General features: G+C 42.5%; 1 protein-coding gene across 1 annotated transcript; it reads right to left on the bottom strand.

Moving 5' to 3' along the window:
- Positions 1 to 1,116: 1,116 nt before the first annotated feature.
- Positions 1,117 to 21,991, bottom strand: LOC142028418 (protein ELYS-like). The gene is made up of 17 exons (XM_075022289.1): positions 21,905 to 21,991; positions 21,736 to 21,792; positions 20,405 to 20,551; positions 19,480 to 19,667; positions 19,163 to 19,307; positions 18,938 to 19,069; positions 17,668 to 17,815; positions 17,428 to 17,578; positions 14,332 to 14,418; positions 13,743 to 13,966; positions 12,465 to 12,661; positions 10,774 to 11,188; positions 8,807 to 8,909; positions 7,789 to 7,895; positions 7,065 to 7,249; positions 2,387 to 4,211; positions 1,117 to 1,606 (listed from the first exon to the last, which is right to left on the bottom strand). Exons 1-17 carry the CDS (start codon positions 21,989 to 21,991, stop codon positions 1,230 to 1,232), a joined length of 4,575 nt encoding a protein of 1,524 aa, XP_074878390.1. The 3' UTR covers positions 1,117 to 1,229.
- Between the last annotated feature and the right edge of the window lie 2,433 nt (positions 21,992 to 24,424).

Genomic DNA, 24,424 nt, shown 5'->3' with positions numbered 1-24,424 from the left:
CTTCAGAGGATTTTTGCCTTTCGCTTCCTGCCAAGTCCGCCAGATTTATAACTGGCTGTTTGGCGATGGCTTCGTCGAGAAAAATCTGTTAAAATACGGTATCAACAGCAGGAAAAATTACCAGATCCGTCCCTCAGACATTATGAAGTAAGATACAGAAAACGATACTCTGCAGAAACGCAGAGGAAATAAATAGGTTGCGACAGTTACCGCTCTTGGAACATCTGACCTAGGAAGAATTGCTGTAAAGACGAGAACCACAAAGGTGTGCCTCAAAGCAAACGACCTACCGCCTCTCAGGATGAAGCAGCAGACAAAGCCGCTCATCCCCTGCACCCGCAGAAAGGGGGTACGGAAGCACCGCTGGCTCCCAACCTCCCCCGGCTGCAAAGACGACGTCTCCCTCCCATCCCCGTCCCAGATGAGCCCGGGACTGGCCCTGCCTGCCAGGGCTGAGCAGCTTTCGGAGCTGCCTGCGCGAGCAGCCGTGGGGAGCTGAGCTCGCTTGTGCTCCAGAGACGGGTCACGCACGTCCGGGCCAGCCGGAGCCCCCTCCTCCTCAACCAGCCCCAGCCCGGGCTCGTCCTGCGTAAGCGGCTCTGCAGACCCCTCTCCAGCTCTGTCGACAGGGGACTTCAGCAAAAACAGTAGTTCTGGTGTCCGTCTCCCGAGGGGAAACGTTGGGGGAGCGAGCGATGATAGGAGCAAGGCCCGTTGTCCGGAGCAGAGCCGCGAGCAGTCGCCTCCCCCGGCCCGGCTGCTCTGAGGTGGTTCAGCCGCCCGTCAGCAGCAGCACCACGGTCACCCAGCACCCCTCCGCCTGGCCGGGGGCACACACAGCGAGGACAGCAGGATTCGGGCCACGGTGACCCTCTGGGGTCACGTCTCTGCCACCGCCGCGCTGCGGCCTTCCCTCACGCGGGGTCGGGGAGGTGCCGCAGACTGCCCCGCGCTTGTGCCGCGCCCTGTGAGCTTGCTCGCTGCAGGGCTGCTTGTTAGCGCGAGCCCAGGAGTTCTGCAGAGCTTTTCTCTCAACAGGCCAGATCCCCACCAGAAATCAACACCTAGGCTATTTCGGATTAGTTACATGGGAACCGATGAAACTCCAGCAAATAAATGGATTGCACTGACAACCCTGAGAGTTATCTGCGGCTTTATTGACACACTAGGCATGTTCTTGTAATACGATCCATTACAGATCTTAATATTGCAGCACATTTTGATGGGTTTCACTCTTCAAGCATCATAGGACTGCCACCAGGTCCTTGGGGGAAGGCCTCCTCCTCTGTGCTCTCCTCCAGTGCTAATCGTCTCTTTCTGCCCCGACGCCCTGTTCCTGCTGTAGTCCTGGGTGTGCTTGATTCCTCGTTTGGCTGGGCAGCTCTTTGCTCAGGAGCATCCGTTTTTTCTGGTTTAGCATGTGGGACTCCTCTTATTCTTCTGAACATGAAACAACTAGAGTTTTTACTTACTGCTTCTTTCACAATTTGGGAAATCCTAGATTTATTTTTTCTCCTCGACCTCAACAGAGGGGGTGAAAAGACAAATTGAGAAGACAAGTCCGGGTCTATATCCTTAAGCTGCACAGGATGGTCTTCTTTTCCAGCTAAAATGACAAGGCATTCTTAACATTCATGTACGTTATACATAAACGACGGTGACATTAAATTACAGCTAATAATCAAAAGCACAATAGATTCCTGACATAAAAGGTCCAATTGGGTTTATAAAAAATGTGCAGGTATTCTTCGCCTAGTAACTGCCTCTTGAGATCCATTCTTTTACATTATATAGTGAAACAAAAATAAGCCAGTGTAGCCATTTTACCTGCCCTTACATAATGAAAGATACTATGCTCAAGAGGCATCGACAGTCCTTACTCATCTCAAAAAATATTTTTTTATCATGTACTCCAATACAAAGAACCCCATGAGCAGTGACTTCACTAACAAAGTATATGCCCATGAAAAACAATCCTATAACTAAACAGCTGTATAGTTTGTTGCAAGTTGCAGCTCATGTTAAGTTAAAACATTAACAGAATTTGAAAGCATGTCTCCTTTATTTCTCCACTGGGGGGAAGTGATGACAACCACATATTAAGATATGTCCTCCAGTTTTCAAAACAGATAGACATTCAGCTCATGACAAAAAATTAAGCTTAAATTTCATTTCAGTGTACTCAGATCAGCCTCCTCTCCTGTCTCCACCACAGCTAGCCAGGCAGTCATACAGAGTTCAGAAAAAAGATGAAATGCCTCTTTCCCAATTTTTTATTTCCTATGGTTATACTCTTACCATACTTAAAGCCATCCTCACAAGCTGTTTTCTGTGGTTTACAAAACAGCAATATGCCCTATTTTGCATATAAACATAGTGCACCTACCTTTACATTTCTTTGTCAGCTTTGTGAGAGGAGGAGAGAAAAGGAAGGACTCTTTTTCCTCAAGAGACAGTTTCTGATGCATAGAAGTTTTGCGGGATCTGGCTCTTGTAAAACGATCTGTTAAAGCATGTCCTGATGGGTTTCTGTCTTCAGGCAGCAAAGGACTGTCACCAGCTCCTTGGGGGAAGGCCTTCTCCCCTGTGCTCTCCTCCAATACTGACTGTCTCTTTCTGCCCCGATGCCCTGTTCCTACTGTAGTCCTGGGTGTGCTTGATTCCTCGTTTGGCTGGGCAGCTCTTTGCTCAGGAGCATCCGTTTTTTCTAGTTTAGCATGTGGGACTCCTCTTATTCTTCTCTTAGGAGTATCGAGGATTCCCACTTTCCCACCTGCACACATGTCTTCCTGAGCAGAGAGAGATTCTGTGTCTGCCAGGAGATTTTGTGCCTGCTTCCTAGCACTTCTCCTCGGAGTGACGGGAAGTTTGAATTCTGTTTGAGGAAGCGATGATTTAGACAGATCAAGGTCAGAATTTTCTGAAACTTCTGATGAACTCGTCTTTCTTCTTCTGCCTCTTTGAGTTGCCACCGGTAAAAGGAGTTGGGCACTAGGCTGCACCTCTTGATCCTTGACAATATTTTCCATAAATTGTAAATTAACGCTTTTCAGTTTTCTTGCACTTCTGCTGGGACTGACTGACGTTTTTATCTTATGACCCGTGTCAGTCTGGCCAGTTTCTTGACCTCCTGCTGAACTTTTCCCTCCTCTAGTCCTTTGGGAAGTAGCAGAAGCGATAACGCTACCTTCAGCAAGAGAAGTTTCCTCATTAGCCTCTCCCAAGAGTTCAGCTGCAGCTTCCTTCGCTCTCCTTAATCTTCTTCTTGGAGTAGCGGCTACGGACTGTGTAGGGAGGGACAATGCTTGTCCATCAGAAAGGCTGCTTTCTACTTTTCCTGCAGTACTTGGTTTAGGCTTCCTGCCTCTCCTAGGAGTAACAGGCATCACAAGCGTTTGCTCCTCTTGAGCATTTTCTTCCGTTTGAAGACTAGAAGTCTCAGGTGCTTCTTTTGTTCGCCTGCTACTTCTCCTAGGAGACAGTGCAAACAGACCTGGTTTGCCTGTCTTCAGTAGCTGCTGAGTGCCTGCCGATGGAGTACTTAGCCTTCTACTCAGCTGTCCCCTTGCACGTGTTCCAGGAGCGATGCCGTACTCTACTTGACGTACGCTGGTTTCGTCTTCCACTCCTTCCGGCACAGTTCTTAAGGGAGCTTTTGCCTTCTGGAATCCAGTTACCTTTTTACCTATGGTTTCATGAATAGATTGTTCTGCAACTTCAGATGTAAATTCTTTACTTCTTGTGTCTTTGATTGCATCCGGTAAGTTCTCAGCAGTAGCTGCCTTAATGGGTTCAGGCACATACGGGAGCGACTCTGCAATATTTTGAGATGCCTGATCACTAGTTACAGTGGACACCGAGTTGGTAACATGTTCTTGGTTTTCAGTATTGCCTAAACTGTTGACAGGTTTTTCCTCTGTTGTTGTGCCAGCTGCTTTAGAAGCATCTACTAATGTAGGGTCTCCCATCTCTGCTTCACCTTCTTCTCCTTCCAAGACTAAAGTAAAATTACTCTGAGATAGAAAAAGCTCTCCATCTCCCTCAGCTGCATCACATTCACCATCTCTGTTATCAGGCAAATGACATGCAAACTGTTGCTCTGTACTATCATAGCTGTACTGAAGATTGCCTGAGGGATGTAGTTCACTACATGGTGATGTTTCAGGTGCTTCTTCTGAGGTTTGTGCCTTAACCGCACCGTCTTCAAGAACCTAAAGTTAAAAAAGGTCTCTTAATGCAGTATCAGTTACCAAACAGACTAACTTCAGGCTGAGCTAGATGAAGCTGAGGACACTGAAATGCTGCTTTTCCTTTCCGATCACCACCAAATGTAAAGTTAGAAACATACCATGTACTCTCTACTACAGGTAAAAGTTTATGCGTTTAAGGGACAGAGAACAGAGTATCCCGTGTATGCAATCACATGCTCCATTTCTGATACTTCTGTTCATGACTAACGATTTGCCACCACCCGTGAACAAAGTGAGCAGTTTTACAATACAAGCTGTACACCCAGCTGGCAGTAATCATCACATTGCAGTACTTTCCGCACTGACTACAAATCCACACAGAGTGACCGACTCTGCATCTAACGGGGCAAAGTACAACGATGTCCCCCAAGCTTAAAGTTTCGCTCATCATAGGTGTCACCGCAACACTTAGTCAAACTGGCCAGGTATCACATCGCACAACTCAACACCGCACTTTAAGGAATCACTTGGATTGCAGGAGACAACACATAGATTCTAAATACCTCCATCGCAGCCTTTGTAGCTCCCCGTACTGAGCAATTATTCTCTCCTGCTAGAGCCACATGAGACACTCAAGCTTTTATGCTGAGAGCAAAAGTAGTCTCTGTTATGTATTTCAAGTGACGCAGGTGGCCAAGGTAATTTAATCAACGCGTGAAGACCTTTGCCCAACCCTCTAAGTTATAGGGCTAGCCAAAGAGGGCAGAAGGAGGAAGCCACTCAGCGGGAGTCTCCATAGAATCTGCTTATTTTCTTGCCTCCTGCCTTGCCAAAAGTTGCTAAAGCATCATCTTTGATCGTATTCTTAAACAGTTGTTCAACCCTAAACAAGACCTGAACGACATGCAGGAGACCTCGCATAGGACCATGCTGGTTTCAGCAGCCCAAGGATATGCAAATTTTCAAAGTCCTCAAACACTATTGGAATTAGCCTGGCAGAGAAGGGGAAGATGCGGGAAGATTTCTCCTCCCTAGGCTGGCTCCCCAAGGAGAAAAGGTAAAAAGTGGAATCATTAACAGTCTCCAGGCGATGGCACCCGAAGGACGGAGATGCCCCCCATAGGCGGGCTCGCCGAGGAAAAAAGCTAAAAGCTGTAATTACTGATAGTTTCCGATGGATGGCTCCCGAAGTACGAAGGTGACGGCAATACCGAGTACAAATACCAGACTAGTTTCACGACCACCAGCAATTCTACCCTGTCATAAGCCGGCGTTACAAAGTGCAACGACAGGGTAACTCCAGCCCGGTTCCCACCGGCCATTAACAGCACGGCAGGGAGCACAGACTGCAAGCGAGGTATTAGCGCAAATTTGAGAACAAGTGCATGTAGTTGCGCAACACGCATCTAGCAACATGCCACGCTTCAAAGCTAAATTCGAGAAATACTAGTCATAGAATCATAGAATCGTAGAATCATTTAGGTTGGAAAAGACCTTCAAGATCATCGAGTCCAACCATTAACCATGCCCACTAAACCATGTCCTGAAGTACCCTGTCCACTCACTTTTTGAATATCTCCAGGGATGGTGACTCAACCACTTCCCTGGGCAGCACATGCCAATGTTTGACAACCCTCTCAGTCTGCATAAACTTTCCTTTTATGCTTACAAATCTACGACCAAGAAAGTAGTAAGTAGTTTGTCCTAAATTCAGTGAAGGTAGACAAGCCAAAAAGACACGTTTACGTATAACTCAGTAAGAACCACTCATAACGAAAGCAGGAAAACCTTCACTCTACTGCTACAGGAATGACTGCAGCAGCTTTGTGACCGTCTCACGTACCGGCTCCCTTCTTCCCATCACAAATTCTCCATTTACTCCCATAAGTGAGTGATTTATGTATTCCCAAGTCTATAATCATCTTCTCTAGAGCGTTGTCCTAAACCCCAAAGCCGAGACGAGCGACGTAAGCGACTGCCTATTCAACTTCATCTGAAATCTGCGACACCGAAAAGCATCTTCTGTTGCTTGAGACCAATCTATTTGTGCTACGCCTACCTTTCAGTTTGTATTTCACTCTAACTATTACTAATTCCCGTGAGTACAACCCTACAGGAAATCGACAGCATACTCTATGTGGTACTTAGAGGACATCCACAATGAATCCAAATCACTCATCGGCCCCAGCAGAAGTGAGAACAATGGGGAAAACCTGCCACAACTGAGGAATCTCTGGCTCTGATTTTCAGCCCTTGTGAACAACCTTTTAAAATTCATACTTTACAAAGTTGAGATGTTAAAACCCCCGCATTTTCACACGCACACAAAAAGAGTTTTAGGCAGCTGGAAATATCTTGACACTGAAATTAACTCATTACTGGGAATTCTCTTTATGTTAATAAGGAACAAATAGCAAAGGATCTAAGCACCCAAATCATTCTGAAAATGAGTTTGGTTCCCACGCCATTTTGTCATTTGGTAAACGGCCTCCGGTATTGAAAAGCTGCACTCCCCAACTTTTCTTATTGTCTTTAACATTAAAACTATTTCTTTTTTTAAGTCAAATAAGAAACATTTACAGTCTAGCAAACCAAATGAAGGCATGGTGATTTTAAAAAATATTTAGGCGGGTTTTGGCACTCCTACAGCTCTCAAAGGCCCAAGTCTTGACAGGTTCTATTCTGTGTTATCGGTACAGCAAATGCGTAGGAGAAAAACCTATCTGCCCTTACCCAACGAGGTTTGGACTTGTGTTACCCAGCTAAAGAAACTGAGACGGTTTTGCGTGCCTTCTAATCGTCAGTTAGACAGGACTGTCCTCAATTTGCAAGGTGTTTTCTCTTTAGTAGAAAATGGGAAAATAGTTTACTTACATTAATTTCCTCAGTTTTAGGAAGATTGTTAGAAACAGTTACTTCTTCCTGTGGAAAAGGAACGTTTCCTTCATCTCCAGCTGCTTCTGGGTTACGTTCTTCAGGTAAATCCACACACTTCCCCTCAAGGCAATTTTCTGAATGAGTACTGACCACTTCCTCGCTGTCAAGGATACGTATCACAGCTGGAAGAGATTTATATCATTTTAACTTAACTGCTCTATAAATGAGATGCGTTTAAGCAACAGGAAGTAACAGAGGGAGCAGGAGCCAAGAATACAGTTCTCCATCCTGCCACATACATCGGGCTTTCCCCAAACGCTAGAAACCAGAACCATCTACCCGGCAGCTAGTTATTCTTCACAGCCTGAGTACTGAGGGATGCATCATCTTTCAAAATAGTAACTCAAGCAGCAGATCCCATAGCACACAAATTAGTAGTGGTGTACAACACCGAAATACATAATGATCTCTCCTTCTAATATTTGACATTCTACCCGTTTTCTCAGTACCTTTATCCAGAACAGGAACATTGGCTATGCATTTTCTACAAGGACTTTCTCTGAGGAGGGTATTCTTCTCTCTACAGTTTAATGAAAGGTAGCAGTAACATGCTAGTACTACTTCAGTCTGAGACACCTGTAGCGCTATGGCAAACTGCATGTTTTACTTGAGGCCTTCAGCTGCCTTAACTCACATAACATCTCCCACATACTGTACGTACATTCACCCTCTGCCTGCAGGGATTCAGAAAGCTGTGGGTTTGTTGCAACTGGTATGGCTTTTTCTTCTGATGAAGAGGACATTTTGGACTCCTGCTGGTTTGCTTCACTGCATGAGCAGAAAGAGAGAAATCCATCACAAAGCTTCAAAACAAACCTTGAAGAGCTTTACAAATTACTTTCTCACTGTAAAGTCTTCCAGTTTCCAAACAGAAAAAAACTAAGGAAAATGAGAAATTCCTTTACCAACACATCGACATTCAATTCCCGACTCATCTTGTGCAACGAATCAAGTACTTAACATTCTTCCCAGCTATCTCACACTGGATAATAACATAACAACAGAGTTGTATTAAAGAATAATATATTCTTTGTCTTCTGTAGAAAGAGTGCAACTGCCATACTCGAGGTCTAGAACCAACTGAACAAAAGTTTGTGCCACTGTAAGTTACCACTTGAAATTAAGGGTTATTTCATCGCTAACGTCTCTCACTAAGCAGTTGCAGCTTTTAAAGTACCTGGTGAGAAAACTGCTTCCCTTTCCAGAAACAAACAGGTGCTAATTGACCACACACAGAAAATAGAAACTAAGTGTATAAATTACTGCCAGAAAGTAGTCAAGCCCCACAATAAACCCACTAAAGTTACAGGAATCTCAGGTGTAATTTGCACCGACATAACATTCAGACAAAAGCAGGGCTTCTCTTCACAGTACCTGCTTAGTAACCCCCTCAAACTGTAAAAAGGTGCATATAGCCTGCTGAACAAAATCCTTATCCCGCTACTTTGGGGTCTGCAATGATTTGAGAAAAAAAGGCTCAAACTGACAGCTCGTCAATTTGACTTCTCTTCATGCCACATTAGTTCTGTCCACAGACAGAAAGGAACAGGAAACCTGTTGTATTTAAGAACACAGGAGAGAACCAATACCAGCTCAAAAATCATAGTTTTCAAACACAGGAAAGCCAGCAGTCACATGTTGTGTGAACCTAAAGGTGTATCTATATTTCATAAACTTACCCTTCACTTGCAGTCCCAGAAGTAGCAGCCTCAGCAGCTTTAAACAACCATTTACCATCCTCAGGAAGGGTAAGACGGTCAGCATTTGATTCTTCCACAAATCCTACAAAAACAGACAGATGGGTGACTTCCCTGTTGCACTTAACATCATTTCTTTCAAAATGCTCATATGATTTTCAAGAGAGCCGTAACGCATTTCACCTAGGATGGTGATCTAACAAAATAACGCTACCAAGACTTCAACTGCACAGAAGGTCTGAGTTCTTCTGTCCAGTAAAACCAGAAGTCTGATGCATAGTTTCCGTCAAGAAAACAACATGGCCATTGACATTCTGTTTACAAACTCAACTTGATATGTTACTGACCTAATACATAAAAACCTCAGGAAACATCCCTCCTTCTTAAAATTGGGTCAGAAGTTTTTCTTATTTCTCTTTGGATATTTAACTCATCCCAGCAATGCTTCTTTCCTTTCCTGATTTCGTTTCCCCTCTTCTACAAGAATGCATCTAAGGTCGTCTCCTGTTCTTTTCTCTAGCGGTTGACTGGTGGTGTTGAAACCCAACTGCTTGCTAGCCTGTTTTTCTCTCAACAGGCCAAATTCTAGAAACACCCTCCTCCTTTTCTTCTTTGTTTCTGCCATCTGCTTCCTCCAGATCCAACAATTACCTTTGCAGACAGTACGCAGGACTGGGATAATTTTGCTAGCTCAGCCCAAACAAGAGCTATACTGACTGCCCCCTAACGCTTCCAGAGTACCGAAATTGTACAGAACTGTTTGTACCATAGTCCGGCAATGACAAACTTTCTTCATAAGGTTATTCTTTAATGATTAGGACCTTATCATTGTTTTTAAGGAAAAGCACCCTTGATTTCTTGTCCAAACACAGGGCAGCTAAAAGCAGACAGGCAAATGTTTTGACCTATCTTACTAGAAACACTCAGACCTGGAGAACCCCTTTTACCCATGTACACGGAGTCCCTGTCTGGGCACTGCTCTTATTGAAAAAGAAAAGGAGCTGAGGAGCTTCAGGAGCAGCAGTGACTCTCCAGGATCCTCCGGAATCATCTCAGGCTTAGGACTGAATCAGGCTGCATATGATGCACTGATACCGGAGTACACGCTCCCCGCTACAAACTGTTTCGAGACCTCGGACGCAGAACTCCGACACTTGCATACCTCTCCCAGGAATAGCAAACTTTTGTTCTAAGGAGCTGAGCGGACTGAGCTCTGTTTGTCCAATCCTGACTGTAGCTGTGTTTACACATCTTCTCCCTGTTCCTGCACCACTGTCATTCCCAGCTCTTCATCACTGCTCACCACCTAGTGAGCTACATCTCTTCTAATCTGCCAGCAGACCTGCTCATATGAACACATCCTCAGCAGCTGCACTGGCTTGAATGAGTTGAATTGAGCTGAATTACCAAAGACCAGCTGAAATAGGTTTGGAAAAGGCTGCAGAAGCTGTTGAGCCAGCAAAAGGAGCAAACATGGCTGTAATGAGAAGCAGATACACAAGCAGACTCACTTCCCAAAGAAAACTACTTAACTGAGCACTAACGAGGGGGGTAAAAAAACAAAACAACAAAAAATTACCTATCTAGTCAAAGCACGCCATAGGCTAAACGTGCTGTAAAAGAACCTGCAGCCTACAGAAGTCCCCCTAAAACAGAACCAGAAGCCTAAGTTTTCAGCTTGTACCCCTCTCAAAACTCCCACAAGTCGCTGCTGCCTCTCCGCTGCAATTACACACAAGAAATGCCAGCCAAAAGCAGTATACATGCAGAATGTCCACGAGACCTAAAAAAGGGCTCAAAACACAGTGGCAATTTTAAAAGCCTAGGACAAGGAAGTGCCTCGGACATTTGTGAATGCTCATCATGGACTGTTGCACCCGTCAGTAATTTAGCCTTTTGAAGACATTTGAAAAATGCAGAAGCTTAGGTTATCATAGCAGGAAACACACCAGCTGCTTTTCTCAGTTCTGATGAATCTGGTTGTCCCATCGGGAAGGGTTTCTCTTCAACTATTTCACTGTCTTCCTCCTTCTCCAGTTCTTCAAAATCGGCAGTTTCTTCAGCGGAAGAATTAGCTGGATTAGCAGCTATAAAGATGACTTCATCTTCAAAATCGCCAGGTGATTTTGCATCATGATACTCCAAAGCAGCTTGGTCTGACCTGGCAGAGAAGTTACTGTTTTCTTTGCTGACATCCGTTTTCTCCAAACCGTCTCCAGACTCTTCCACTTCAGCACCACCTTCCTCGGGATTGCTCAGAGGAAACAGAGCTGGTTTATCTCTACTTTCCGACCAAGCATCCTCCACCACTCCGTGATGATGCTCAGATGAAACTCCAGATGGTGCTTTGTTATCTTCCGTTACCTTTATTTTTTAAAAAGAAAGTTCACAATCAAGATCACACATATGCTTTTTGTCAAAGCAAGACAAAAAAAAAGAACAAATATATACCGATATTTGTCAGTTTTGCAAGTGTCGCCTTAAGCAAGGCGCTACAAAATTAGTTCTCATGCTAGCACTATCTTAGCTTTTAAAGCAGAGTGTAAAAACCAATCCCACTGTTGACTGCTTATTGAGTTTCCACAGCCTTGGAGAATTAAGATGAAGTGGGCTTTGTAAGTGCTTGCTTACCCTGTCATCTCAAGGCTGTTCATTGGGTTCACTACTGTGTTTTCAAGAAGAGGGAGCTTTGCATACCTAAAATCATAACTCCAAGATTTCTCTTTTTTTATGCTTGCCTTTTCAGCTTGTATGCACTACTAACATATTTTAGCGTTCACTATGCCTGTGGCGTGGAACAAGTAAATTAATCCGGCCACACTGCACTATTACTAAGAACTTCCTACAGGAGAGAGAGCCTCTTCTTACAGTTGACTAGCTCTTTATAACAGGCAATAACAGGTACGATAAAAACAGGTTAAGACAATTTGTTAGTACAGGTACGGAAAGCTCCTCCAGGTAGATACTAGCTTTGGAACATTATTTTGGCAACTGCATGACGAGCTGAATCAGGGAAGCCACCTGACAGAACAAAAGGAGGAGCAGAAGGGGGCAACTTCCAGGTGGACAGACTTCATTTGACAACTACACAAATGCTATCGCTGGTGCAAGGCAAGAAGCAAAACCAAGAACTTTAGGGCTAGAGAAGAGACAGCCATACAGCTCTCTTCATCGGCAGTCTATTTTTACCATAGCTTAAGGAAACCCAGGCCTTGCAAAAAGAGAGACTGAGAGTAAATGCAGCTCATGACTTTTGTTGCTTTCAGAGGTGTTTCATTCACAAAGCTTAACGAACCCAAACAACTGACTCAATCTGTATTCCTTACCCTCCTGCCATACCACCATTTCAAAAGGTATAGCGGGAAGCTGCACACATGCAATTTGGAACAATCACAGCGCCTAGTGATGCTGGAGTAAAAACCACCAAGGTGGCTGGTATTTGTTAAGAATATGTTCCTGCAGGCAGGTGATGTTACAGAAGGTCTAACATAACCTTTTTGGACCAAATTCAAGTCTGCCGTTCTGATTTGCTATTCCAGTTCTCAATATAAGGAGTATTGGAAAACTTGAAAAAAACTAAATCAAATCACAGTCTGTAAAGCCTTTAACTATAAAGATCACTAACTACAGGCCAGCTTACCCCAACAGTCCATTTTGCATTCAAGTTCTCTTCCCTGAAAGATACTCTACGCTCCTTTGCTCGTAGAGGAGGAGGTAGAGATCGTCCTGGAGATGCAGAAGGAGTTGCTAGGGGTGTAGTGCGAAGGCTGGATCTGAGAATAGACCGAGGAGTAAACACAGGAAAACCAGAAGCAGCTGTGGCCAAAACTTTTGTTACTGTTGATAACGGCTTTGGTCTTGCGACTGTAAAGCAAGAGGGGAAAAAATATCAGCCTTGTGTGATCAAAGTCGTGGTCAGTTGTCCATTGTATTTCCCTCCTCTAAAGAATTACCTTCTCTTGAGACCGATGAAGGCAAGTGGTAAGGCTTGGCTCTCTCTCTGGCCAGCTTCCTTTGAACTCTAGGAAGGATCTTGCCACATTGGTGCAATGTAGAATTCCTGGCAACTGCTCTCTCTCTCAAGCCAGGCTCACGATCATTCTGATGAACAAAAAGCATAAAGCAAGAAGGTAACTGATTACAAGAAGTTCACTGCACACAACTAAAGTATTAGTTCAAATTAAACCGAGTTTGTACCAGCAGAGAGGACAAAGTTTAGCCTCTGCACTGCTGTTTTTTCCAAAGGGACAAAAAACTTAATGGTATAAAAACCATGCATTTTATGTTTCTTATGAATCTACTGGCTTCTTTCTTCTTTTTTTTTTTAATTAATGCAACATAAAATGTTAGCGTTCAAATTAACTTCCTGAAGAAACAAGGATATGGCATCTTCTTGTCACAAGCATCAATACGTAGAATCCCTGCAAAAAGCCATCACTGAATTTGACAGAGACTGACATCGCTTAACTGGCATCACTTACGTTGTCATTCCCTTAAGTGGATTAAGAAACTGAAGCATATACATTCTTGCTTGTCGGTATGCAAGTCAAACTCCACAGAGCTATCGAGCACTTAGACAATGAGATGGTTAAGCTACAAATTGCATCTCTAAGGATCTATGTGTACTCAGAAGTCCAATTTTTAACTTACACTCGTTTTTATTGCATGGAACAAAGTATTTCACAAAGCTATGGGACAATGTGCGTACGGCAGTTAACTTAGAACTAAACTTTCCCTCTTCAAGACTGTTCCCAACGTCCTGCATCCAAAAGGATTCTACGTCCAATAACCACACGCATGCGGGAAATATTCCACAGTCTGAATCCAACAGGGTTTGTGTTAAATACTTCGGTGGTTTCATGTTAAACAAAGCTTACAGGCTTTTGCTTCGGTTGGTTGATCCTGTTTTCTAAAACACAAACCTTAACCACAAGAGGTGTCTCCAGTAAATTCAGCTCCGATGCTCTTGAAAAATTCTTTTGTGAGATGGAACCAAGCATATTTGATTTCAGTGGGCTGGATGCCATGAATGAAGTAGAAGCGCTGCATGGTGACTGCCAGCTACCACCCTGTGCTGCAGAACTTGAAGGAACAGGACGAACCACCAAATCCGGCAATCTGTGAAGATACACAATTGAAAATATGAACATAAATAAATACATGAAATAAAATCTTGAGCTGCACTCAAGACATCTGAGATGATACATAACAAAAACATTCAATGAACAAGAAATACAGGTGAACCCGCACTGCTGGGCTGATGGATCAGGCCCATGAACAAGTTACAGGCCTTCTCTTGTTTTTTCATGATTTCGTGACATGTCACACTTAATTTCCTAAATCCCTGCCATCTGAGGCAAGAGTAATGCAATTTTACGTTGCACCAGTGATGTAATTCTCATGTCAGAAGAAAATTCCTCTGCATTTCAATGCTGGGGCCACTTCAAATTCTCCACTTAGTTGTGTCCCCAAGCCGACCTTTTCTTTAACAGGTACAAAGCTAAATTTTGTTAACGGGTGTCCCAACAAATGCGTCGGGCAACTCTGCATCAGGGAGAGGACGTGTTATGACTGGTGGTTCTGTAGCTCTAGGCCTAGAATTAAAAGGAAAATGTAACTGACTTGCACTCCCCTCAAGTCCAAACGTACCAGAATTCAAGTTTCACCTTGAATATACTACCTCTAGGAAAATCATCTGACAACTGCTAGCTTCTTTTTTGCTCTTTATAATTCTGCCTGGTTTTGAGTGAAAAAAAAAAGAAAAAGGCAGAAACGAAGCAGAAGCTGGGCACAAAGTGGTAAAAGATTGCTATTTGATCACACAATCAAGTCTACCAAAACCTGTACACCAATAGCTTGTTGGCAATCATGGGTTTCGTTTCAGCTACCTTAAATTCTGTAAACACTTTTACTGTAATGTAAATAGATGTATTCGCATAAATGAGACTATCATAGCAGAAGAACTCTCGCTCCAAGTATTACTTAAGATGAATCGATTCTTAAATGTTATATCTTGTAGGTGCAAAAAAAGCCAAAGAAAGCTTTATTCAGGTGCCCCTTCCCTCCAAAACACTAACATAATTCAAGTGGATTTCTCTCTCTCTCCCTCTCTCCAAACACGCAGCTCAAGACTAAACTTTGTTAAAAGGCTGCTTACCTCTCACGGCATGAGCAACTGGTTTCCTGCTCATTTCCTACCCCTACTTCTCCAATTTTGGACAATACATTACTGATGAACGTTGCTCTTGTACGCACATTTCCTGCATTTGCTTGTTTTGTTACTGTTGATAACGGCTTTTGTCTTGCGCCTGTAAAGCAAGAGGGGAAAACATATCAGCCTTGTGTGATCAAAGTCGTGGTCAGTTGTCCATTGTATTTCCCTCCTCTAAAGAATTACCTTCTCTTGAGACCGATGAAGGCAAGTGGTAAGGCTTGGCTCTCTCTCTGGCCAGCTTCCTTTGAACTCTAGGAAGGATCTTGCCACATTGGTGCAATGTAGAATTCCTGGCAACTGCTCTCTCTCTCAAGCCAGGCTCACGATCATTCTGATGAACAAAAAGCATAAAGCAAGAAGGTAACTGATTACAAGAAGTTCACTGCACACAACTAAAGTATTAGTTCAAATTAAACCGAGTTTGTACCAGCAGAGAGGACAAAGTTTAGCCTCTGCACTGCTGTTTTTTCCAAAGGGACAAAAAACTTAATGGTATAAAAACCATGCATTTTATGTTTCTTATGAATCTACTGGCTTCTTTCTTCTTTTTTTTTTTTTAATTAATGCAACATAAAATGTTAGCGTTCAAATTAACTTCCTGAAGAAACAAGGATATGGCATCTTCTTGTCACAAGCATCAATACGTAGAATCCCTGCAAAAAGCCATCACTGAATTTGACAGAGACTGACATCGCTTAACTGGCATCACTTACGTTGTCATTCCCTTAAGTGGATTAAGAAACTGAAGCATATACATTCTTGCTTGTCGGTATGCAAGTCAAACTCCACAGAGCTATCGAGCACTTAGACAATGAGATGGTTAAGCTACAAATTGCATCTCTAAGGATCTATGTGTACTCAGAAGTCCAATTTTTAACTTACACTCGTTTTTATTGCATGGAACAAAGTATTTCACAAAGCTATGGGACAATGTGCGTACGGCAGTTAACTTAGAACTAAACTTTCCCTCTTCAAGACTGTTCCCAACGTCCTGCTTCCAAAAGGATTCTACGTCCAATAACCACACGCATGCGGAAAATATTCCACAGTCTGAATCCAACAGGGTTTGTGTTAAATACTTCGGTGGTTTCATGTTAAACAAAGCTTACAGGCTTTTGCTTCGGTTGGTTGATCCTGTTTTCTAAAACACAAACCTTAACCACAAGAGGTGTCTCCAGTAAATTCAGCTCCGATGCTCTTGAAAAATTCTTTTGTGAGATGGAACCAAGCATATTTGATTTCAATGGGCTGGATGCCATGAATGAAGTAGAAGCGCTGCATGGTGACTGCCAGCTACCACCCTGTGCTGCAGAACTTGAAGGAACAGGACGAACCACCAAATCCGGCAATCTGTGAAGATACACAATTGAAAATATGAACATAAATAAATACATGAAATAAAATCTTGAGCTGCACTCAAGACATCTGAGATGATACATAACAAAAACATTCAATGAACAAGAAATACAGGTGAACCCGCACTGCTGGGCTGATGGATCAGGCCCATGAACAAGTTACAGGCCTTCTCTTGTTTTTTCATGATTTCGTGACATGTCACACTTAATTTCCTAAATCCCTGCCATCTGAGGCAAGAGTAATGCAATTTTACGTTGCACCAGTGATGTAATTCTCATGTCAGAAGAAAATTCCTCTGCATTTCAATGCTGGGGCCACTTCAAATTCTCCACTTAGTTGTGTCCCCAAGCCGACCTTTTCTTTAACAGGTACAAAGCTAAATTTTGTTAACGGCTGTCCCAACAAATGCGTCGGGCAACTCTGCATCAGGGAGAGGACGTGTTATGACTGGTGGTTCTGTAGCTCTAGGCCTAGAATTAAAAGGAAAATGTAACTGACTTGCACTCCCCTCAAGTCCAAACGTACCAGAATTCAAGTTTCACCTTGAATATACTACCTCTAGGAAAATCATCTGACAACTGCTAGCTTCTTTTTTGCTCTTTATAATTCTGCCTGGTTTTGAGTGAAAAAAAAAAGAAAAAGGCAGAAACGAAGCAGAAGCTGGGCACAAAGTGGTAAAAGATTGCTATTTGATCACACAATCAAGTCTACCAAAACCTGTACACCAATAGCTTGTTGGCAATCATGGGTTTCGTTTCAGCTACCTTAAATTCTGTAAACACTTTTACTGTAATGTAAATAGATGTATTCGCATAAATGAGACTATCATAGCAGAAGAACTCTCGCTCCAAGTATTACTTAAGATGAATCGATTCTTAAATGTTATATCTTGTAGGTGCAAAAAAAGCCAAAGAAAGCTTTATTCAGGTGCCCCTTCCCTCCAAAACACTAACATAATTCAAGTGGATTTCTCTCTCTCTCCCTCTCTCCAAACACGCAGCTCAAGACTAAACTTTGTTAAAAGGCTGCTTACCTCTCACGGCATGAGCAACTGGTTTCCTGCTCATTTCCTACCCCTACTTCTCCAATTTTGGACAATACATTACTGATGAACGTTGCTCTTGTACGCACATTTCCTGCATTTGCTTGTTTTGTTACTGTTGATAACGGCTTTTGTCTTGCGCCTGTAAAGCAAGAGGGGAAAACATATCAGCCTTGTGTGATCAAAGTCGTGGTCAGTTGTCCATTGTATTTCCCTCCTCTAAAGAATTACCTTCTCTTGAGACCGATGAAGGCAAGTGGTAAGGCTTGGCTCTCTCTCTGGCCAGCTTCCTTTGAACTCTAGGAAGGATCTTGCCACATTGGTGCAATGTAGAATTCCTGGCAACTGCTCTCTCTCTCAAGCCAGGCTCACGATCATTCTGATGAACAAAAAGCATAAAGCAAGAAGGTAACTGATTACAAGAAGTTCATTGCACACAACTATCTCTGCTATTTCTAATTAGTGAATACATTTCCTCCACAGATACTGTATAATACCGCCACTGCACAGAGGAGCAGCAAGTTCTACTCCTTGGCACACACCAATTTCACCTGGTAATTTCAGCAAAGGGCAAGGCAGACTAGGATAAGAACAGAACCTACAACTTCAAGTTGAAACAATTCTGGCACTCGGCAGAACCTCACTCCGATACACTTGTTCTCACCTGCAATTTTCAAATGGCTTACGAAATAGCAGGCTTTCCCTTGTTTTTCCTGAAACACCAATGTCCGAGATGACTGAATATTCAGGGCAACTGCAAATTACAGTGGACGCAATGATGTGAATATTAAAACAAGTAAGAAAAGGCTACCTACACACACCTTCTGGCCAAATGAAAGTTTTCAAATGCAGGACCTAAACCTTCCAAGACCACCTTATAAGTGCGATCCACTGGAAAACTATGGTTCCGGAACACAGAAAATGTATCACAGATTCATAACAGAAGTTCGCAAAATGCAAAATTTAATCTGGCTGTTTTGAGAAACAGAAGTTAGATAAGAATTTCTGTCATCAAAGGGGTAAAACAGAAGTTGTGGAGTCGCAGAGCTCATGCTATAACTGGAGGAAATAAAAAGAAAACCAAACCAGCACACAGATTTTACCTGTGCTTGGCATCCAGACTGCTCTCAGCTAGAAAAATAAAGTTGTGTGCAAGATTCAAGAGGTGACATACAACATACTCTTCATGCCACAGAAAGGAGTGACACAAACAGCGTTCGGCAATCTAAACCATTATTCCTTAGATGCAAACAAACTATTTTAAGTGGAGTCAACAATGGTCTGCAACACTTAGTTTATAACTTCACGCAGTAGCTTTGGAGTAGTGAAATATTTTGTTCAACTTTTAGGTTCAGCTGGAACGGAAAGTGTAGAAACTTATTCCTAGTATTTCAAAGAATGGTATAAAAACCAAAGCGTTGATTTTTATTTTATTTACTACCAAAAATGGTTAGTAACACCTAACAGAAACCTGCACACTTGACAGAACTTTCACGCTTACCGTAAGATTAACGTTCATTGAACGATTCGACTGCAGCGCTGGGATATAGTTGGCACGCTGCACATGGTGGTCTAAAGGAAATCTAAGATTCCGGACAGCAGCATCGCTCTGTAAAATCTTCTCCAAACACTCCTATGAGAAATAACACATTTCAAAAATCTGTTATGATTCTGCCTCTTCTCTTTTCAAAGAGACCATTAAGATTTTTTTCGTGTCCACACTTACTTGTTCAGTGCCTGTGAAAGGTAGCTTCAGTAAGTCTTCCATTAGTCCCATCTCCTGACAGATTTCATACACGTGTTTTAACAGCTCTTCGATGTTTAACCTGGTGGCATGTTGCTGCAACAGACCCCAAGCCTCCACCACGCACCTGTAATTCAATTTTTTGAGATGTAAAGGAATATTAATAGTATCACCAAAAAGATGCCCCCAAACGACTGTATTCAGAGTTTAAAGGGAATTTAGGGCATGGTGATTCGCATTAGTTGTTCTCCACCTTTCACAATATTGGAATGCCAAAACGGTGGGATAGGTTTCTTTACCTATTGGACAACAACACCGTGAGGAAAAGCCGCACTTCACTGCTGCTTGACATTGCTGGCTTCATCATCTGTATGTATCTGAGGGCTCGCCTACGCTCTCCTTGGCACATCAGGGATTGAATAATTCTCCTGTGCTGCCATGACACAGTTTTGATTGTGGCTGGATGAAAGAGCAGGGCCAGTGAATTCTGTAGAGGTTAGAGGTCAGGTGTATTATCATATGCACGTGCACGCACGCCACAAGAACATTCAAAAGTATCTTAAGTAAGGGTGGACGTGTGTCAAATAAACTTAGATGACTAACTACTGTAGATAAAAATTCTCAAGTATTTGCAAAAAAAATAATCCAGTTAGCCATACAGAACAAAGCGAGTGTTTTAAAAGGAGTAATTCACACTTTTCCAGAGTAACCAAATCTCTGTGTACAAACACCACTTTCTATAAATACATTACTAAATAATAAGCTATTCTCCCAGACAAACAGATATATTAACTTTGTGACAGGCAAAGAACAACCTTCAGCATCAGAAAGAACATGAATTAGGTTGAACAGTCACTTCTGCAGTCTTCTGCCTCAAACCTTGCTGCTATGATCATAGTTTTAATATTTAAAGTACCTAAAACACTGTCTTTGAGAAAGCGCTCCATCGGTCTGCTGGAAGCAACCTAAATGGATGGCTTTGAAAACTCAAGTATCAAGCATGATTAAAGTTGATTTCTTCTTTGTTTTAATCCATTTCCTGTCAAAGTGGCTAAAAGAGAATTTCAGATTATAACTTATTGCTAAAGATGTCGAAGCAGTATGACAAAAGGGCTTCTAATGTTGTAGCACCTGTTATTAGCTAAGCACCGATTTTTTAAAATCATTTTACAGATTACAGCTTTGGACTGTAAGGGATGTCTAACTGAACTGTAACGTACTTACTTCGTAATCATTGTGATCTAGAAGCCAAAAACCTTCAACAAGCTTAACAAGTCCCCAAGGGATAGCAAAGGCAGTTGGGAAGGAGTCGATTGAAGTCTCTGTTTTATTCGGAAAGGAACGCGTGATATCTAGCAGCAAGTAAATTGTCTGACATCAAGTATCTAGTTAAGGCTAATCAATTTGGAAGACCAAACACTTATCACATCACGTTTCGAAAAACACAGTGAAGTCAGGATATACAAGTGGTAGGAAGCAGAAAATACTGCCGTATTAGTCTTGCCATTTTGAGCTATTCTAACTTGAGGACGGTCAGGTCCTAACCACAAAACTGCATTCTGAATAAATAGCCACAAAGAAATACTCTTTGATTTCTGTAAGGCATTCAGAAAGGTTAACTTTAGATACTTAAATACTTCCGTTGTTACAAACTCAGGCTCCCTCTTTAGTCACTGGAGCTACCAGTTGGACATTCAAAACACCTGAACATCCAATGCTTAATTATTAAAGCAAACAAATTCTACCGTTGGTTTTTTCCTCATTTCCAGAGTATATAGAACAATGTAAATTAAGGTGTCCTTACAAGACAACGTAGCACTGAATGATTGACACTGGATTTAAAACAGTATGCGGATCACTCATCGGTAGTGTCATTTTCTCTTTCTGACATCCGTTTTTAGGGACATATTCTAATAAGACAGCTCTGGGGTACAACCGTTTTTAAACCCCTTGCTCTCTAGGCTCCCCTCTCGGGTTAGGCAGCAAACAACAAAAAGTAATTCTGTATATTTCAGCAGCTTAAAAATTAAGTTTCTGCCCGATGACTTTTCTCTTCTCTCCCTTTCTTATTCGGTGTGCCTGCACTTCTAACAGAACAAAAGCAAGCACTGCTATCTGGGCTGGAAGACGGATGAATTGGGCAAAAATCAGGTACCGGTTAGAAATCCTTCTGCTCTCAAGCAGCACGTATTACTGCATCATCCTAGTAAGCAGCCATTTGCTACAGGTACGGGTGCTTTAAAAAATTAAACACTGTGCTAAGTTTTGAGAAAAACCAAGGGAGATTTTTATCTTTAACATTTCTCAGTAAACCTGTTTTCGCATGTCAGAAAAGACTTTGCAACAAAACATTAAAAAAAAAATCATAAAGAATCCACGGTACAAAGAAATAAAACAATGCTCCTGTCCACGCCTTCATTCTAAACTAAATGTTTTCACTTGCACTGTGTTGGAAGCATAAATTCAAAAACATTATTAAAGGCGCAGGTGACAAACATTTAAGAACATTTATGTGCATATGCTGAAGGTGTAGTAAAAATAACGAGAAGGGATACAATTGCATGTTTGTAGCTTTCTTCAATGCCTTCTAGCAAATAGAGATCCAGCAGTGCCTGAAAATGAAAAATCAAAAGTTTTTTAAAAACTCCTGTCTTTCATGAATCATGGGCTTTTGGGTGGGGCTTTGGGGGGTTCGTTGCTGTTTTCAGGGAACGTAACACTCACGTGTAAACTAGCAGGTGGGTATTTCCCAGTTCCTCCTTCATCTCTCCGCCACAACTTCTCAACTTGGTCTCCTAACTGGGAAACCATTCCATCAATCATCAAGCAGTCAGAATCCCATTTTCCTCTGGAACAAAAGGTAGCAAGGATTTGGAGAGTCAAACACTAATTCCAGCCTCTCAGTGTAACAGATCTCCTCCAGTCAAACCAAACAGAAAAAAGCTCCCACGAGGCAAAGAAAGTGACAAACACACAAAGGCATGATTATGACTTGAAACGCACATGAAAGAAACGTCCGAGTCAGGTGAAAGATGTTTGTTAGATCATAGTGAATGATTCGAGGAGTTCCAAACAGACATCCTGGAAAGCTCCCCTACTAAGGGACCTTTTCGTTTTCAGGTTCTCTCTTTTGCTGTCTTACTTGTAGTACAAAGGAAGTGTGAACAAAGTTTTTTATGTGCCAGAAATAACCACTCTCCTACTGTCTAACAGAGGAAACGGAACAGTATCAAAAGACCAGGACTATTCTTTAGCGCAAGTCTAATGCCTCCCGTTGGAGTGTCCCAATACACAGCTGTGAGAAGACAACACCGCGGAAAGTTCAGATTTTGTTCTCAGCAGCTCACTTTTGCTACTGAAAAAAAGTTGTTTTCAGAAAGCTGAGCATACAGGTGAAGCTTAGTGTCATCTTAAGCAGCATTTATGTTTCTGTGCACAGACCATTACAACCATGGATGGGTGAAGCTTTAAAAATTGCTTTCTTCACAAGTCCATCACAATCTTTGGCTGACTGCGACACTACCCTTTAATTTCCCCATAATAAGAAGCAGAAAGAGCACACTGGAGGTTGTATGCTTCTAAGGGACATCTGAGCCGGTATGGAAGTTACTTGAGAAGTAAGCTAAGTAAGATGAACTTTAAAGTCAATAGCTACTACACCGCAGCTTGCACCTTAACTCATCTTGCAGCATCCTGTTCTTGTTTGCGGTGCCATAGCCTAAGCTTCTTTAGCTCTTTATTTAGTTTTCAGCACAATTTCCAAAGAAAAATCTATTATCGTCTAATCCAAGGCATATCACCTATATGCTAGTGAGCTAGCGCAGCAAAGAGAGTTCACGTTCAGCAAGTGACTTTTATCCAACAGCCAGTAGAGTGCTAGGTGTGCCAACTACATCGAACTCTGACTATCTCGTTAAATCACACAAATGTACTTGTGATTTAGGCCAATACAGTTATTACCCTTGCTCGCTAGTCAATAAACGAGATGAGGTTTGGTTTGGGTTTAAAACTGGCTTTCTTCTCTGTCCAAAACACCTGTTCTGTGAACACCGTGCTTTGCTGAACGGGAGATCGCTGACCCTCTCCTGAACACATGACCTTTTTCAGTAGTACCAAATGATACAGATTGGCCGCTGGATTAAGTACGCTACCAAGAAACGATGATGCCAACAAATGGTACTAAGCAGAGGTATACACAAATGTTGTAACACAGGAAAGTAACCTCCGTGTTCAAGAGAACGCATGCATCACTGAAGCGGAGAGGATTGCCGGCAACTGCATTAAGCAGAGCAAATACCAACTGTTGATAGCAAAGCCACTCACTCACTGCCACTTCTGATTTCGCAGTGGAAGTGTTCTCGAGTTCTCCTGTAAGGCTCACCTTGATAAACGCTCAAGTTTCTGTCGATGACCAGTGTAGTAGCTCTGAATCAGAGGGTAATTGTAGAAAGGTCTACCCAAACGCGCATCATCATCTACAGGCAATAAAGTAAAAGCAAGTTAAAGAAGCAATATCACATGTTGAAACTAAAACGTTTGACTAAAAAGACAGAAGATCATACGAGCTAAGCATCAAGAAGCACAGGCAAGCCTCCCACTTTGAAAGAAGCCAATCCTCTTTCTGCCTTTGCTAACGGAGCGGTGAGACACAAGACTCAACTCCTTCTTCTCTCAAGTGCCATTTCAAGTTTACAATTGAGGTAGCATTCAGAACACGTACTGTAAGCAGAAGCTCACTACAGAAAGGACAATTCTCAAAGGGAATGGTTTCTTAAACATGTCATGTGAGCATTTGTGAGACAATGAAGGCTGACAATAGACTTTATAATCCACCCAAATAAAGAAGTATTGCCGAGGTGTATTTTTTCCTCAGGCAATGAATAAAAAGTTCCAAACACGCAGGTAATGCCTTTGCTGTAAAAACAAGCATTCCAGGATTTGTTGTGTAATAGTAATTTGTTTCAAATCCCAAGTCTTGCAAGCTGTGGACACAAGCAACTCCTTCAAGTCAGAGGCTTATTGCTCTTTCTAAGGAACATCCAGGAAAGAAACTGCTTGCATTATTCTACACTAGGTATTTGAAAAAAACAGTAAAATCTCCGTTTCACCAAAAGAACCTTCAGCACTGACAAAACATTTACAAAAACATGGCTAAGCACGTGTTCATCGGAATCACTTACTGGATAGTCTCCCTGTTACAAATGTGTTACAGTTCATGCTTACCTAAACCCTCTGGAAGGAGAC

Source organism: Buteo buteo, unplaced genomic scaffold (assembly GCF_964188355.1).
Source record: "Buteo buteo unplaced genomic scaffold, bButBut1.hap1.1 HAP1_SCAFFOLD_353, whole genome shotgun sequence".
In the NCBI taxonomy this organism is placed as follows: domain Eukaryota; kingdom Metazoa; phylum Chordata; class Aves; order Accipitriformes; family Accipitridae; genus Buteo; species Buteo buteo.
The sequence above is the reverse complement of the archived record's forward strand: the minus strand, read 5'-3'. Positions and strand labels throughout refer to the sequence as shown.